The sequence below is a fragment of the Microcaecilia unicolor genome, chromosome 13 (genome assembly GCF_901765095.1).
Source record: "Microcaecilia unicolor chromosome 13, aMicUni1.1, whole genome shotgun sequence".
Classification (NCBI taxonomy): domain Eukaryota; kingdom Metazoa; phylum Chordata; class Amphibia; order Gymnophiona; family Siphonopidae; genus Microcaecilia; species Microcaecilia unicolor.
This window is the reverse complement of record NC_044043.1, coordinates 73,306,956-73,321,860: the sequence shown is the minus strand read 5'-3', so window position 1 is coordinate 73,321,860 and position 14,905 is coordinate 73,306,956. Positions and strand designations below refer to the sequence as shown.

The 14,905-nt window shown below is 39.8% G+C and overlaps 1 protein-coding gene across 2 annotated transcripts in view; it reads right to left on the bottom strand.

The window, feature by feature from the left end:
* The window catches only part of PRKCZ (protein kinase C zeta), a 245,692-nt gene that overhangs the window by 48,236 nt on the left and 182,551 nt on the right, over positions 1-14,905 (bottom strand). For both annotated transcript variants that reach the window (XM_030185630.1, XM_030185629.1), the window contains exons 12-16: positions 14,009-14,095; positions 13,748-13,883; positions 6,107-6,194; positions 4,038-4,157; positions 2,570-2,649 (exon numbers count right to left, since the gene is read on the bottom strand). In XM_030185630.1, the coding sequence (XP_030041490.1) occupies positions 2,570-2,649; positions 4,038-4,157; positions 6,107-6,194; positions 13,748-13,883; positions 14,009-14,095 (511 nt within the window). The remainder of the gene's footprint in view (positions 1-2,569; positions 2,650-4,037; positions 4,158-6,106; positions 6,195-13,747; positions 13,884-14,008; positions 14,096-14,905) is intronic.

The following is a 14,905-nucleotide window of genomic DNA, read 5'->3' as shown; positions in this document are numbered from 1 at the left end:
GTTTTATGGCAAAAAACATACTTGCGGTGTACCACAGAACTCCATATTAGCCCCTATACTCTTCAACATCTCCTCTGCTTAGCCTCATTTAATCATTAGACCTTACCCCGTTCATATATGCAGATGATATAGGATGTTGAGAATCTGTACACTATATCTCTTCTCAACACATTTCGAAGACAAACTAGATAAGACTGTCAACTGGCTAGGTACACAGATTAAAACTAAATCCTGATAAGGGTAATGCATGTGATATAGATCCAAGGTGTCCTATTTGCTTGGAAAGGTACTCCTGAACTCGCAGCCCTGATCATGATTACAGGTGCAAAGGTCTCCTTTGGACTATCTGTAAAAGTTCTGGGCTTACTTCTTGATCAACACTTGAACTTCAGATCACATATATCCAACACTGTGCACTCCTGCTTTTACAAACTTCAGATGTTATACTCGAGACATCTACTCACTCAAGGAGCACTCCACATCCTTGTACACTATCATTAACCAACTTGATTACTGCAACACTCTGGTAAATGGTATTCATGCGTCAGACATTAGATGGCTATAAATAGTATAGAACGTGGCAGAAAACTAATCACTAACTCTCGCAAATTTCACCATGTGACCCCCTTTAACCATCGGGAACACAGGCTACCGATCAATCAAAGAGTAACATTCAAAATTCTGATGATATTCTATAAAAGTCCACCATTTCGGATTACCACCCTATTTATCATGACTATTGATTCCCTATGCCCACACTAGGTCGTTAAAATCCTTACAACACAATTGCCTAATAAGCGCATCATTTGTCTTGATACCATTAGAAGATAGATCTTTGGTGAAACTGGTCCCTCCCTCTGAAACTCTCTCCCCAGGTTAGAAGGCTTGCTCCAAACCTTTAAACAGGGGCTAAAAGCATTTTTAATTTAGTATGCACTTGGTACGTAACCATCTATCTAGCATCATTCCCCCTCCCCCTCTCGTCTTCTATCCCTCCTGATGTGCCTTTTTCTTTACTTCTTGCCATTTCTCTTTCCTATTCAATACTGTATCTCTTTTCAATTTTCTTTTTGTTATATTGTAATTGTAAACCGCTTAAAGTCCACTGATTGAGTGGTATATCAAATATCAGATAAACCTGAAAGGCAACTGCTATACAGGAAACCATATGTGTGCTCAGAAGCTCTTAATTCTTTCTAGCTCTGAGAGAGTGGGATCCGTATCAGCACCATCAGATGACATTACCCACTAGGTGTGACTGATTTCATCCTACTTGTCCATGGAGGAACTTTACATACCAGAGAAATGTAGATAAGATTTTTTTTTTGCATCAATGTCTGCATTAACAATCATGAAAAACATATACAACTGATTTTCATGTCACTACAGCATGGAAAATTCATTAATAATCCATGCTATTATAATTCAATACATCAGTCTCCTTCTTTAATACACAGGATGAATCACCTTAAATGGTGCAAAAATTACAACTGAACCAAGCACCAAACTTATCACACACCACTGTTACTGTCACAGCTAGTAACTGTCTGCATTACAAAATCTCCTCCTTATATTCTTTCGTAGCAGGAAAGTAAGTAATGCAGGTCGTAGACAATGTGTACGTAGGCAGGAAAGGAACATCAATTAATTTATCCGGTACAAGATAGTGTAATGTTGGAACTATAGAAGAAAGATTAGTGTAGGATCTCTGGTCTATCTCTCTACAGTGTAATATGACAAAATCCAGAAGACATGCATTCAGGACCGGCCCAATCATCAGGCAGACACCTAGGCAAAGAGTGGCTGCAGTCCAAAGCAAAGCAACAATCCTGACCACTATAAAAACTCAAACGTTCATCAACTAGGAACAGCGGGAATTTTCAGTAGCAAAGGCTTTTTTTTCGGGGGGGGGGGGGGGAATTGCTCTCATTAGGCATATTCTAAACTAAGCTTAAGATTTAAATGTATGATGTCCAATTATGCATTTACAGGATTTTTCTGGGAGGTATGGCATTGAGTTGACCATGATCAGAATTTCAGGGGGTCCCCTAGGGGCCTTGAGGTTAATTGACGGGATGCAAAAGTTGAGGATTCACTTAGGGCACCTAATATTGTTGCACTGGCCCTGCAAACATTTCTTTTGAGGATACTGTTCATTCAGGAAAAACAAAATATTAATCCATCCAAATTTTTATCTTTGTCTTCTCAAAACATTTGATGACACAGTCAGGAATGTACATTTATTTATTTATTAGGACTTATTTACCGCCTTTTTGAAGGAGTTCACTCAAGGCGGTGTACAGTAAGAATACATCAAACATGAGCAATAGGCAATTACAGCAGTAAAAATATTCGAAAACAATACAAAGTATGGCATGGTATACTAGCAATGTCAACACAATATGTAATAGAGCATTATAATTGGTAGTGAAGGGTAAGGCAAAGCTGTAATGCTTACATGACAAATCCTACTAGGTTTCCCTTTGTATGGGCTTAATGCATTACATCCAAATTTCACCGTTTACATATATTCAAGGAATCAGTATAAGTGCTGGCTGGTACAACTTACCTTATTTAAAAATCCTTTTAGGACATGGGAGGCTTTTACAGACAGGAATCTAGGAATACGGATTGGTTTCTCAAGAATAACTGGAAAGAATGGAAAACCATAATTAAAAGACAATGCATTTCCTTGAAGCTGCTGAAGAAGTCTAAAACCAGGCATTCTGTTACTTTCTAGTCAGATAAAATGAACTTACCTGTAAGCAAGTGTTCTCCAAGGATAAATAGCCTTACATGGGGGTGACTTCATTACTACTACTAATCATTTCTATAGTGCTACTAGATGCACACAGCACTGTAGACATTATTGGAGCTGATGAGCAGAAGCAAACACAGGCGCTAGAGGCTGTTAGCGCCATACTAGCGCCTGCATTTGCTACCGCCCCATCATCAGAGCCCCCAAGTGCGTGAAACAACACGCTCGCAGGGTCTGAACGCAACTAGCATGCAAAACCGGGCTCTTAGCGCAAGCAGCATGCAAATACATGCTAAACCTATACATCCCCAATGATCAGTGACCAGTGCACCAAAGATTGGCTCGCTGACCCTGAGCATGATTAGCGGCCAGCTATTTCAATGTATTGAAATATATTTTCAACAATGGATACTACTATTGCTTTTTCAAAATCTAAATTAAAAAACTTGTTAAGTTTTGTCAATTTTCTTCCAACGCCAGTGCACCTGGCTGACTTGTGATCAGGCTCTTTCATAGGGAAAGGCCAAGGAATAAACTCCTAGGAGATGCTTCACTGGCTTGCCGGATGTTTACCACAGTTTGGCGTTGCAGGGTGCTCTTCCCCTGACGAAGCCCCAAGTGGCGAAACGGGACCGTTGGGGAGCCCCTGGTTGGAGCAGCAATAAGCTAAGTAGCTGTGGTGATTGATATCTATCGAATATGTTTGTGATATTCAGCACTAACAAATATTAGAAACACACAAATGAGTATTGAGGGAGGAGGTTGGTAGAGGACCAGTGATTACACGTTTGTGACCACACTAATATAATCTCATTGATTAAAAAAGTGTCACTGGTCTGAGGTCCTCTCCCCCTCTATCACTTATTCACAATCGATATGTAATACCCGCTGTACTTTGGTTGTTATGATTTATAATCCAGCGGAGTGATCCTTATTTGTTTTTGTTACTTGTTAAAAAAAAAAAAAACCAAATAAAACACAGTTATGTTGTTACGATTTATAATCCAGCGGAGTGATCCTTATTTGTTTTTGTTACTTGTTAAAAAAAAAAAAAACCCAAATAAAACACAGTTATGTTGTTACAAGTTTCATTTTTTTTTCAATAAAATTGTTTAAACGAAGTTGAACCCCAAACTCAAACAAATTACATATGATTATGCAAAGAGAGAGAAATAGATTTTATATATATTTACACTAAAATACCAGACATGTTTTTTGAGGCAGTTTCAATTAGTGTCTTACACAGTTACACAAATATAATAAAACCTGAGCCACAAACCTTGGAAAAGGTAATCTTCTGTGTTCATGTCTGGATTGTCTGTAATTATGTCAAACGGAGATCTTCCCGCCATCATCTCAAACATAAGCACACCAAGAGCCCACCAGTCTACACTGAAGCCTGTGAAAATTGTAGAGAGGGGAAAAGGATGGTAATGCCATACAAAGATAATCTGAACAGGACAGCTGTTAAATTCTGAATATTATGGCCAAAAGCAATGGAAGCAGCATGCAGATACCTCTAAAGTTATTACTTCTGGGCTTTTAGGATAAAGGGGTATGAGACTGGAGTGCTAGCCAGCTCAGTCTGCCAGAGCAAGAGGCTCTTCCGATGCTTAAATCAAAGACCCTGGGTTTCTACAGCAAGGCTTAAGAAACTCTGCACTGATTCTGGCACACAGCTGCATAAAATCAATAGAATTTAAAATGTTGAATATATAAGTACATAAGTATTGCCACACTGGGACAGACCCAAGGTCCATCAAGCCCAGCATCCTGTTTCCAACAGTGGCCAATCCAGGTCACAAATACCTGGCGAGATCCTGAAAAAATTCAATACATTTTATGCTGCTTATCCCAGAAATAGCAGTGGATTTTCTCCAAGTCAATTTAATAATGGTCTATGGACTTTTCCTTTAGGAAGCCATCCAGACCTTTTTAAAACCCTGCTAACCACCTTTACCACATTCTGTGGCAACAAATTCCAGAGTTTAATTACACATTGAGTGAAGAAATATTTTCTCAGATGAAAAGCAATTTTGTTGAAAATTTGTCAATTTTTATAACATGTTTTAAAATGTAATAAATCTTTCTAACTTTGGTGGAAATAATTTTTCTTCTCCATTTCAGTTTTCTCTCATTCTACCTTTTGTTGCTGTTTCTCCATTCTTACCCCAATCTCTCTCAAAACAGCATCTCCCACCTCTCTCATACTTCCTCCTGCTAGCTCAGTCTCTTTACATTCTCTCCTTCTCTACCAGTTTAATTCATTTTGCTTCCTCCTCAGTTATTTGTCCCTATCCCAACCATTTTCTTCTTTCTCTTATGTATGGTTTTGGGTTCTTTCCTCCTTACTCAGCTCTTTCTCATCTTTCTCTATTTCCTCCCAGCTTCACCTTCTCATGCTTGTGATTTTCTCCTGGCACATTAAGTAGAGCTATGCTTCTCCATTTACAAATTCTGAGCGGAATGGCGCTGAATATATTTTTGTGCTGTCTGCTCCAGAAGAAATGGACAGTGCAGTATAATCAGCAAGTGAGAACTTGGGACTGGCATTTGGAAGCCTGACAGCTCCAAAGATGGAGAAAAGCAACAGCAAAAGAAATCAGGATAGCATGAGGGCGATTTCACGATCACTGCTGTAGTATTGTAGCAAACCAAAGGCTCCTTTTACAAAACGGCATTACTGATTAGCGGCACGCTGAATGCAGAGAAGCTCATTTAATTCCCATGGGCTTCTTCTTCACTGCATGCTAATAGATTAACGCTGCTTTGTAAAAGTAGGCCCTAAGAGACCTGTTAAAAGACAACTGTCAGCAAATAAAAGTATTTAACACTAGAGTTTACAAGAGCGCTCACCAAGATCCAGTCCAACTTACCAAATAGTTCTTAATAAAGAGGCTGATATTCAAAATTTTCTGCTTGTGAACAAAGTTCTGTAGAAAATGTTATCTGGTTAAATTTTTTTCATATATTCAGCTCAAACTAAGTCAGGCTGAATGCTCTGTATAAAGTTAACCCAACACATTTATTCAGTTAACTTTAGGTCTACTTGGGCTGACCAGCACTAACTAAGCAACTGGGTAGCCAGCACTGAATATTTGGAGGCCAAAGTTTAAATGCCCCCAGTGCTTCCTTTTTTTTTGGATAGCTAAATGTGGGCAACGATTTGCCCAAATAAAAATTTTCATACTAGGTGGTTAATTTCAAAATAGTTTGTCCAGCTAGCTCCCAAAGCTATGTAAACTCTTTGATTATCAACCTCAATGCACAAATAACAGGCCAACTGTGCATACAAAAACAATCATTAGATACCAACAATGTTATATACTATGCAAAATAATGTCTCACCATACTCTTCTCCTCTTAAGATCTCAGGTGCAATATAATTTGGGGTTCCACAGAAAGTACTTGTGGTGTCGCCAGGGCCAAGTCCCTCCTACAGGAACACAAAAGTACAATTACTGCAGAAAGGTAACACCAAAGCTGATCAGACACAAGCATACAGCATCTTCACATGAAGAGAGAGAAAAAAACAACCCACCGTTCTTCAGGTTGCAAAATGTACCTTTTTTCATCATTTTTAAAATCTAAACAAGACTCTCGGACAGACAAAATAAACACAAACTAATATTCCACTCAAAAAAATTGCTCTTACCTAATCTGCTATCCTTGAATCTTGCTAGACCAGTCCAGATGCATGGTTTATGCCACCCTGCCAGCAAATGGAGAGACAGAATATATTTCTATCTAGTGATGACATCTCTAGTATAAGGCAAGTCACAGCCTAGTGCACTTTCCAAATGCAATAGATGCGGAGATTTGCGCCACACCGGTGCCAAACATAATGATCATTTTGCTATTACAGATCTAAGTGGCTCCTTACCAGAAATAATCTAATGTAATCTGGGTTTTATAGTCTGCTGGATCCCATAAAGGTACAAAACAGATTCCAAAGTAGTAATACCACTAACACTGCCAGCAAATTAACTGGGAAATACAGATATATTAATTGATCAGTGTAGAGTTAACATAAAAAGTCTTGAAATAAAATTTTGAGGGCACATTGAAAAGAAAAATAGGAGTTTATCCCTAAGCAGGAAATTCCAACATCAAACGGCTTGAAATCCATAAGAACGCATGAAAATTATTGAATAATGCACACCTTTCAGTGAAGGAAAATAAGTGAAGTCTGAGACCTTAGAAATTCTAACTTTCTTGGGAAAAGAATGTAATTGTGTCAGATATTCTGGTCCAGCTCCTTTAAAGACAGTACAAGCCAATTTAAATAGATATAAGCTTGTTCTAAGATCATAAGTGCAGCAATGTCTGAAGTCTAGTAATCAACTTGGTTCAAATACCAAAATATAAGCCATTGCAATAATCCAAATGTGAAAGTATCAAAGCTCAGACCAATACCGAAAAATGTTCTTCAAGAAATAAAGATCTAATATGTAGTTGACGCACTTAAAAAAAAAAAAAAAAAGAACTGTCCTTAATTACTTCTATTTGATGCTTAAAAATGAAACTGGTATCCAAAATAACCCCAAGAATTGAAGGATATGGTTGCATATCAGGCTTTAAACTGACGAGTGGAGGAGTGGCCTAGTGGTTGGGGTGGTGGACTTTGGTCCTGGGGAACTGAGTTCGATTCCCACTTCAGGCACAGGCAGCTCCTTGTGACTCTGGGCAAGTCACTTAACCCTCCATTGCCCCATGTAAGCCGCATTGAGCCTGCCATGAGTGGGAAAGCGCCGGGTACAAATGTAACAAAAATAAAATAGATACTATTGGAGATTCTACATGGAATGTTGCTATTCCACTAGCAACATTCCATGTAGAAGGCTGCGCAGGCTTCTGTTTCTGTGAGTCTGACGTCCTGCACGTACGTGCAGGACGTCAGACTCACAGAAGCAGAAGCCTGCGCAGCCACATTGGTGATCTGCAAAGGCCGACTTCTACATGGAATGTTGCTAGTGGAATAGCAACATTCCATGTAGAATCTCAAATAGTAGCAACAGTGGAGGAGTGGCCTAGTGGTTAGGGTGGTGGACTTTGGTCCTGAGGAACTGAGTTCGATTCCCACTTCAGGCACAGGCAGCTCCTTGTGACTCTGGGCAAGTCACTTAACCCTCCATTGCCCCATGTAAGCCGCATTGAGCCTGCCATAAGTGGGAAAGCGCCGGGTACAAATGTAACAAAAAAAAAAAAAAAGGCTAAATCCAAAATATTAAATGTATAACGTCCCCAAAGAACAAATTGAGGTAAGGCAGAGGCATTATCTATTTAAGTGGGCTAGGTCTCATGTTTGCTAACTAGAAGTAAACCCAACAATTCTAGATAAGTTATACGAGGTAAATTATCTATCACCGATCAAAGAAGCTTTTCTAGAGCTGGACCACTGGGAGGGTATCATGGCTGGGAATAGTGCAGGCCATGGAAATGATGTTGCTGCCTAAGTTTTCATACCTTTTCACACCATTTGTTTGGCTGCATCAAAAGATTGTTTCATTCATTTGGAAGAGCAGGCCACTAAGGGTTAGGAAAGAAATACTATTGAACAAATGATAAAGGAACGATGGTGGTTCCAATCTGCAGCTTTACCGAGGAGGCATCAAAGCTTTGTGCTCATCAATTAGAACATGATTGTGAATGAGGAAGTGATGGCTTCCCTTGCATAGTGCTAATGTTGAAAATTCTTCTTGTTGCTGTGTGCACGAGTGAGCACAGAGAAAGGGATGCAGAGATTCTCTGTAAAACGTTTGGGTATGAATACCTGTCTGCCCGCCTCTCTGATGTGGCCGAGTCTTGCCACACTTGGGAGAGGTAAAGGCTGAAAGAAGTATAATTTCCCAGCTGTGTGAACAGGCTAGACTTAAAGAACCCTGCTGTTCATGGAGGAAGAAACACTTTGGGGAGGGATAGAGGGCTCGGGGGGGGGGGGGGGGGGGGGGGAGAAAAGGTGGGGGGGGACTCATGAAGGAATGAGAATGAGTAGCTTGCACCTGATGAAGGATTCAGGGGTAATGGTAGGAATGCTCTTGTCCCTGAAGGGTAGTTGTGTCTTGTACAAACTTTGCAAGAAACCGAATGAGAGCTGACTGATCTGGTAGCCTGTTTGCTATGGTTGCTGGAGGCCAAAGAGCGAGAATAGGCATTACAGAGCTCGGATTGTGTGTCTTTGCCTGCTTAGGAGCAATGTCAGATTGGGACGTAGATAGGAGTAGTGTTGTGGTGAAAGGTCCTTTCTCAAGAAATTTCTGGACTTTTCCTCTTTCTTTTGTGAAGACACAGGAATAGATTTTACCACCGCCTTGAAAGGCTAGAACATCACCAACTGAGGCGGGGTGGGTGTAGAACTGTCTCACTGCAGTGGAAGCTGAGTTCTATAAAACATTATCAGTTCCTAGAGGGAAATTGGTCCCGATGACTCAGCTGAGAGAAACTGCTGCCATTGAAGTTGTCCCCAGTAGAGCTGGGCTCATTAAGAGAGAAGTGGTTGGGTTTGAATTTTTTGCCTTTATGCTGACAAATGCTCCAAACCGCGAAAGTGAAAGTGGTTCTTTTTTGTTTTGAGAAAAATAAGAATGCTCTGTGAGGGGGAGGGAGGAGGGCCACATTTGATCTGGTTGGCCAAAAAAGTAGACCGGCTCTTGACTGGCTGCCAGGGAGGAAAGTTCATATTGATGTGTTAGTATAAATAAAACAAAATACTTTCAAGATGGAAGAGGGCTCTGGGCACCTCGGCAAGGTTGGATGAAGTCATCAGGAAGTGTGCCTGCGTTTACCCTGGCTGTCTACTGAGAAACTAGATTATGGGCCCTGTTTACTAAGGTGCGCTAGAGTTTCTAGCGTGTGCTAATGCCCATATATTCCTATGAGTGTCTCTAGCGTTAGCACATGCTAATTTTTAACATGAACTAAAAACACTAGTGCGCCTATAATGTGGCTTAGTAAACGGGGCCCTATGTCTATTTAATGGCTAAGTTCACAGCTCTGTACAAAAATAGGGAGGACATATTCTTAAAGATCTAGGAACTTTCTGAGAAATGGGGAGGAACAAATATGGACGCCCCCTCCAAATAACAAATAATGAATAATTAAGAATGCCAGAAGGATGCATTTTGAAACCAAATATCTTTGTAGGAGTCTAAGAACAATAGTGATGGAGCTAAGCAAGGGATTTTGGATCTGCTACTTGCGGTACAATTCTAGTATATACCTTTGATTCATATTAATCAAAGTGCTCTGTGGTATTGGCTAAAGTGAATAAGTAAACAGAATAACGAGTCAGGGGAGGAAAGGTTGAGGGGTGATAGATAGGAAACACCTTAGAACCGCTATAAGAAAAAACTGTTATGACCACTATCACTGTTATCCTGAATGCAAATATGTTGATGTACATTGTAGCTATTTTTTTTATTTAAAGAAATAAATCATAAAAGGAATTCTGATTCAGTTTTGGGGGGGGATTGTGTGTGCAGTTTGACTATGCCCTGAGTCAGGACTTCTACCACTCCATCTTGGTTGGTGTTGGGCATCGTTCAGACAGTGGCAATCGCCCGGTTTCTGTTATTTTTATGAAGTCTGCATGTTGTTCACAGATATCATGTATCATTGAGGATTTCCTGGTAGCTAATTTGGCATTCACCAGGTCTATGGTTCCAACGAATAATCTAGGGATGCCAGGGAAAGCTTGGATATGGCAGGGAGGAGATTGTTTGGGTATCTTCTCTTTAGTTGATGGGGGTGATTGTTTCCATTTCCACACAGCATTGCGATCCCTGAAGTCTCTATCTCCAGGCCCAAGGCACATTCTCAATTTTCAGATAACTTTCAATCAGTGGCCCAGCAGACCTAAAGACTGTTGACCTGAAAGAGACCTGTCTTTCAGTGATGTTGGATGTTACTTATGCAAAAGGTTGGGTGCTATTCAACAGATTTTACCAAGTGGCACTAAATGATCTGTAGGATCATGGGTCCGACAGAAGACCTTTCTGCATTATTAAATAAAACCAGGTCCAAGAGATTTATTTATTTACAAAAAAAACTTGCTATACTGACAAATCACACATTAAGTGTTGCTAAGCAGTTTACACATACAATTTCAAAGTGAAGAAAAAAAGGGGAAGAAAAAGTAGAGGACGAGGCTCTAAATATTGCAAATCAAATGACTATTTCACGCTCCTGTGTGAACTTCCTATGGAAGTTTGATACAGCAGGGGTTGAGGTGGCTTGGTTTCAGCAGAATACAAGAATAAAAGTCCTTCCTTGCTAAGCAGCTAGAGATATAAGTGTCAACTCCCAGATTAGAGAATCTTATAGTTATTCTTAACTTTGCAGTTTCTGGTTCTGATGTCTCTGGATGGTCAAGTTGACATAGGTCACCTTTTTGCAATGATAAGGTGAATCAAATTGAGGGAGGGGGTAGTGCTATATGCTATTGAAGGAACTGAGTCCAACAGAATAAAAATTAAGCAGGAAACAGATTGCAACATGGAATTCTTATGGATAGAAATTCCATGTATAAAGAGAAAGTGGGGCTATGCTACTGGCCAGAACAGGTGAATGATGAATTTGTTTTTTTAAACAGAAATTAGGGAATCTAACAAATTTGGCAAAACTATAATAATGGGCAAGTTCAATTACTAAGAATATCATAGAAACAGAGAAAAATGTAGGCAGATAAAGACCATATGGTCAATCCAGTCTGCCCATCCATGCCATCCATTCTATCACTCCCTTAGATATTCTATGTACTTCTCCCAAGCTCTCAAATTCAGACACTGCTTTTATCTCCACCACTTCCCCCAAGAGGTCGTTCCACAAATTCACCACCCTTTCTGTGAAGAACGATTTCCTCAGGTTATGTCTGAGTCTATCCCCTTTCACCTTCATCCTATGTCCCCTCATTTCAGAGCTTCCTTTCAATTGAGACAGACTCCTGTGCATTTATGCCACATAGGGGCTCATTTTCAAAGCACTTAGACTTACAAAGTTCCATAGGTTACTATGGAACTTTGTAAGTCTAAGTGCTTTGAAAATACACCTCATAGTGTCTCTATCATATCTTCACTCTCCAGTGTTTCTTCCAAAGAATACATATCGAGATCTTTAAGTCTGATCCCATACGCTTTATGATGAAGACCACCGACCATTTTAGTAGCCGCCCTCTGGACCAACTCCAATCCTACTTATTTCTTTTTGTAGGTGCTGTTTCCAGAATTGTACACAATATTCTAAATGAGGTCTTATACAGGGGCATCATCACCATCTTGCTCCTACTGGCCATTCCTCTCCCTGTGCATCCAAGAATCCTTCTAGCTTTCACCATCACCTTTTCTACCTGTTTGGCCACCTTAAGATCATCACTTTCGATCACACCCAATCAAATATCACCTGTTATTAGGATGTACAAAATGCCTAAATAGGATTCAAAAACTTAAGATGAAAAAACCTCTGGAATAAAAAAGCAAATCCTCAGAGTCCCATGTCAACATGGCACATGAGTCTATTGAGACAAGACAGTCATAGTAACATAGTAGATGGCAGCTAAAGACCCTTACAGTCCATCCAGTCTGCCCATCAAGATAAACACACAGCATAAGGCAGTGGTTCCCAAACCTGGTCCTGGAGGCACCCCAGTCAGTCAGGTTTTCAGGATATCCGCAATGAATATTCATGAGAGAGATTTGCACGCAGTGGCAGGACAGTTTCTTTTACCAACGCTGTCAGTTTCACAGACAGCATGTCAGTGACTAAGTTGCACACGTTTTTTTAAAGATTGGATTGCACTTGTTTTGATGTTGTATACATCTTATATTGCATGAACTAACATCCAGATGTTTCTTGACCCGACTCAGACCTAAGAGCTGAAACACAGTCTGCGTCGGGTCACTTTTGCTGTGAATATATTAAAGATCTTCTGCCACCCATTGCTCACTTCGCTGTGTGTTGTCTACCAGAAGCCTACCACAACTATAGCTCAGAGTTTGACAGGGTGGCATTCTTGATCAAATAAAGATGCCTCACAAACTTTGGCCTTGGATGCAATGGACCAGAATCCAGCTCTACCAAGGATAATAGCTCAAACACTGTGGCCCTGAAAGCTTATATATAAAAAGATTCAATTGGATAGGAAGAACAGCCCATCAGACTGTGGACCTGGGTGCCTAACAAAGCGTCCTGCTGCACCATTCCAGCATGTCCACCATTTTCTGGAAGCAAAGAATACTGTCAAAGGTAGGCTACATCACTGGAAAGAGGTGTGTTATGTTCTGTCTCCATCTGCTAGTAGAGTGGCATAAACCATACATCTGACCTAATGTAGTAGGATGAAAAGTACTTAACTTTTTCCATAATTTTTCATTTAAACAAAACTTACAGCTACAGAATATATGATCATCAAACATATTTCACTCAGGGCATCCAACATATTCATGCCTACGGATATGCACATAAAATAGAACAATCCCCCAAAGTGGTACTCTGAAGAATGGTTTTGTCTACAGATACGTCTTTCTTTGGGCCTGAAATGAGAAATGCATGCACAGAAAGCCAAAACTGAGGAATCTGGAGGAAAAAAAAAAAAATTAATGAACCTATTCATATATCTGTTAAACATTCTAGCTCTCCGTTCTTGTACTACAGTCCATCATTTTTCCAACTGATCTTGCACACAACAGGCAGCTGTCAAGCAAGATTGCCCAACACAGCCCCCACCAAAGTGCCTCTCCACGGAATAACCAAATCTAAAGAATGAGTGGTTAATTCACTACCCACACCCTTCACTTACTGGCTTTGCTGCACACCCTGCCATTGAGGCGGTTGTTCTGGTGACGATATCAGAAGTAGAGACACCTGGACAAGAGGAAGTGGACAAAGAACACCTCTAGGTTTTAAACTCCCTGCTTTTCTAGATGTCTCATACCTGTTTTAACGTGGCTGAATAATATACCAAGTCAACAGACAATGCAGATGGAAAAGCCTTACCTTGCACATGCCATAATCCGTCAACTTGATATGGCCATCAGCATCTAGAAGAACATTGTCTAGTTTTAAGTCTCTGTAGATTATTCCTCGCTCATGCAGGAAGTTTAGAGCAATACAAATTTCTGCAGCATAAAATCTTCAAAAGAGAGACAGACAGAGCTATATTTTAACACAGGAAATGAGATCTAGAACCACACAAATAATCTGAGTCAATGTGACTGCAGAGAAGTAGCCGCTGACCAAACCCAAAGTTAGCTCTACCGTGCATGTTCTTCTGGAAGTTTTCTTTGCCGTTGCATATGAAACATGAGATCTCCTCCATTCACATATTCTATGACAAGAAATAATCTAAAAATTGAAAAAAAAAATGAAAATACTCAATGGTACGTTTTCAGTTACAAAAAAATATGTTTCAGTTTCAGCATTCACAGTATGAGTCAACTCTACTGACTCATAATCATACCTAGAGGGTATGGAATTTTGAGACCACAGTTGCTGCTACATCATGATAGGAAAATCCAATTTATAACAAACAATTTAAATGGAATGTATGGATTCTGATGGACTTTTTTTTTTAATTACAGGTAGCTACAATTACAAGGAAAAAATAAAGTAAAATTAACCATTCCAGTCAGAACAAGGGCATGCTGGACTCTTGCAATGGTTACAATCATAAGCAATTATATATCTTTGTTGAGTTACCTTGGTAACTCTCCTCCTCTTACCAAAGCGAATACGGTTGTGGGAGCAGGAAGGAGTAGTCTAGATAATGGAAATCTATTATGTTAAACTAAATGCATCTAGTGTTATGCATGCTTTTTTGATGGAGGTTAGAAGGGGTATGCATATGAATCTCTCTCTCTCTCTCTACCTATATATACACACACACAGACACATATTTATCTAGCTGTCTATGTATAATTCAAGCAAATTTGGGTAATTTATCAAAATAAATATCAAGCAACACTTTGCATAATTGACTATCAGAACTCGCTGCTTGCTTACTTTTTCTACAATGCAAAAGTGATGTCAGTGCGATGTCACTGTTTACACTAACTGTGAAAATGGTATTTACTGAGAAAGTTAAGAGTTATCATTTTTGCCATAAACTAAACATTTTCGGTGTGAAGTGACTTATTGCTTAATTTCCTACAAAGA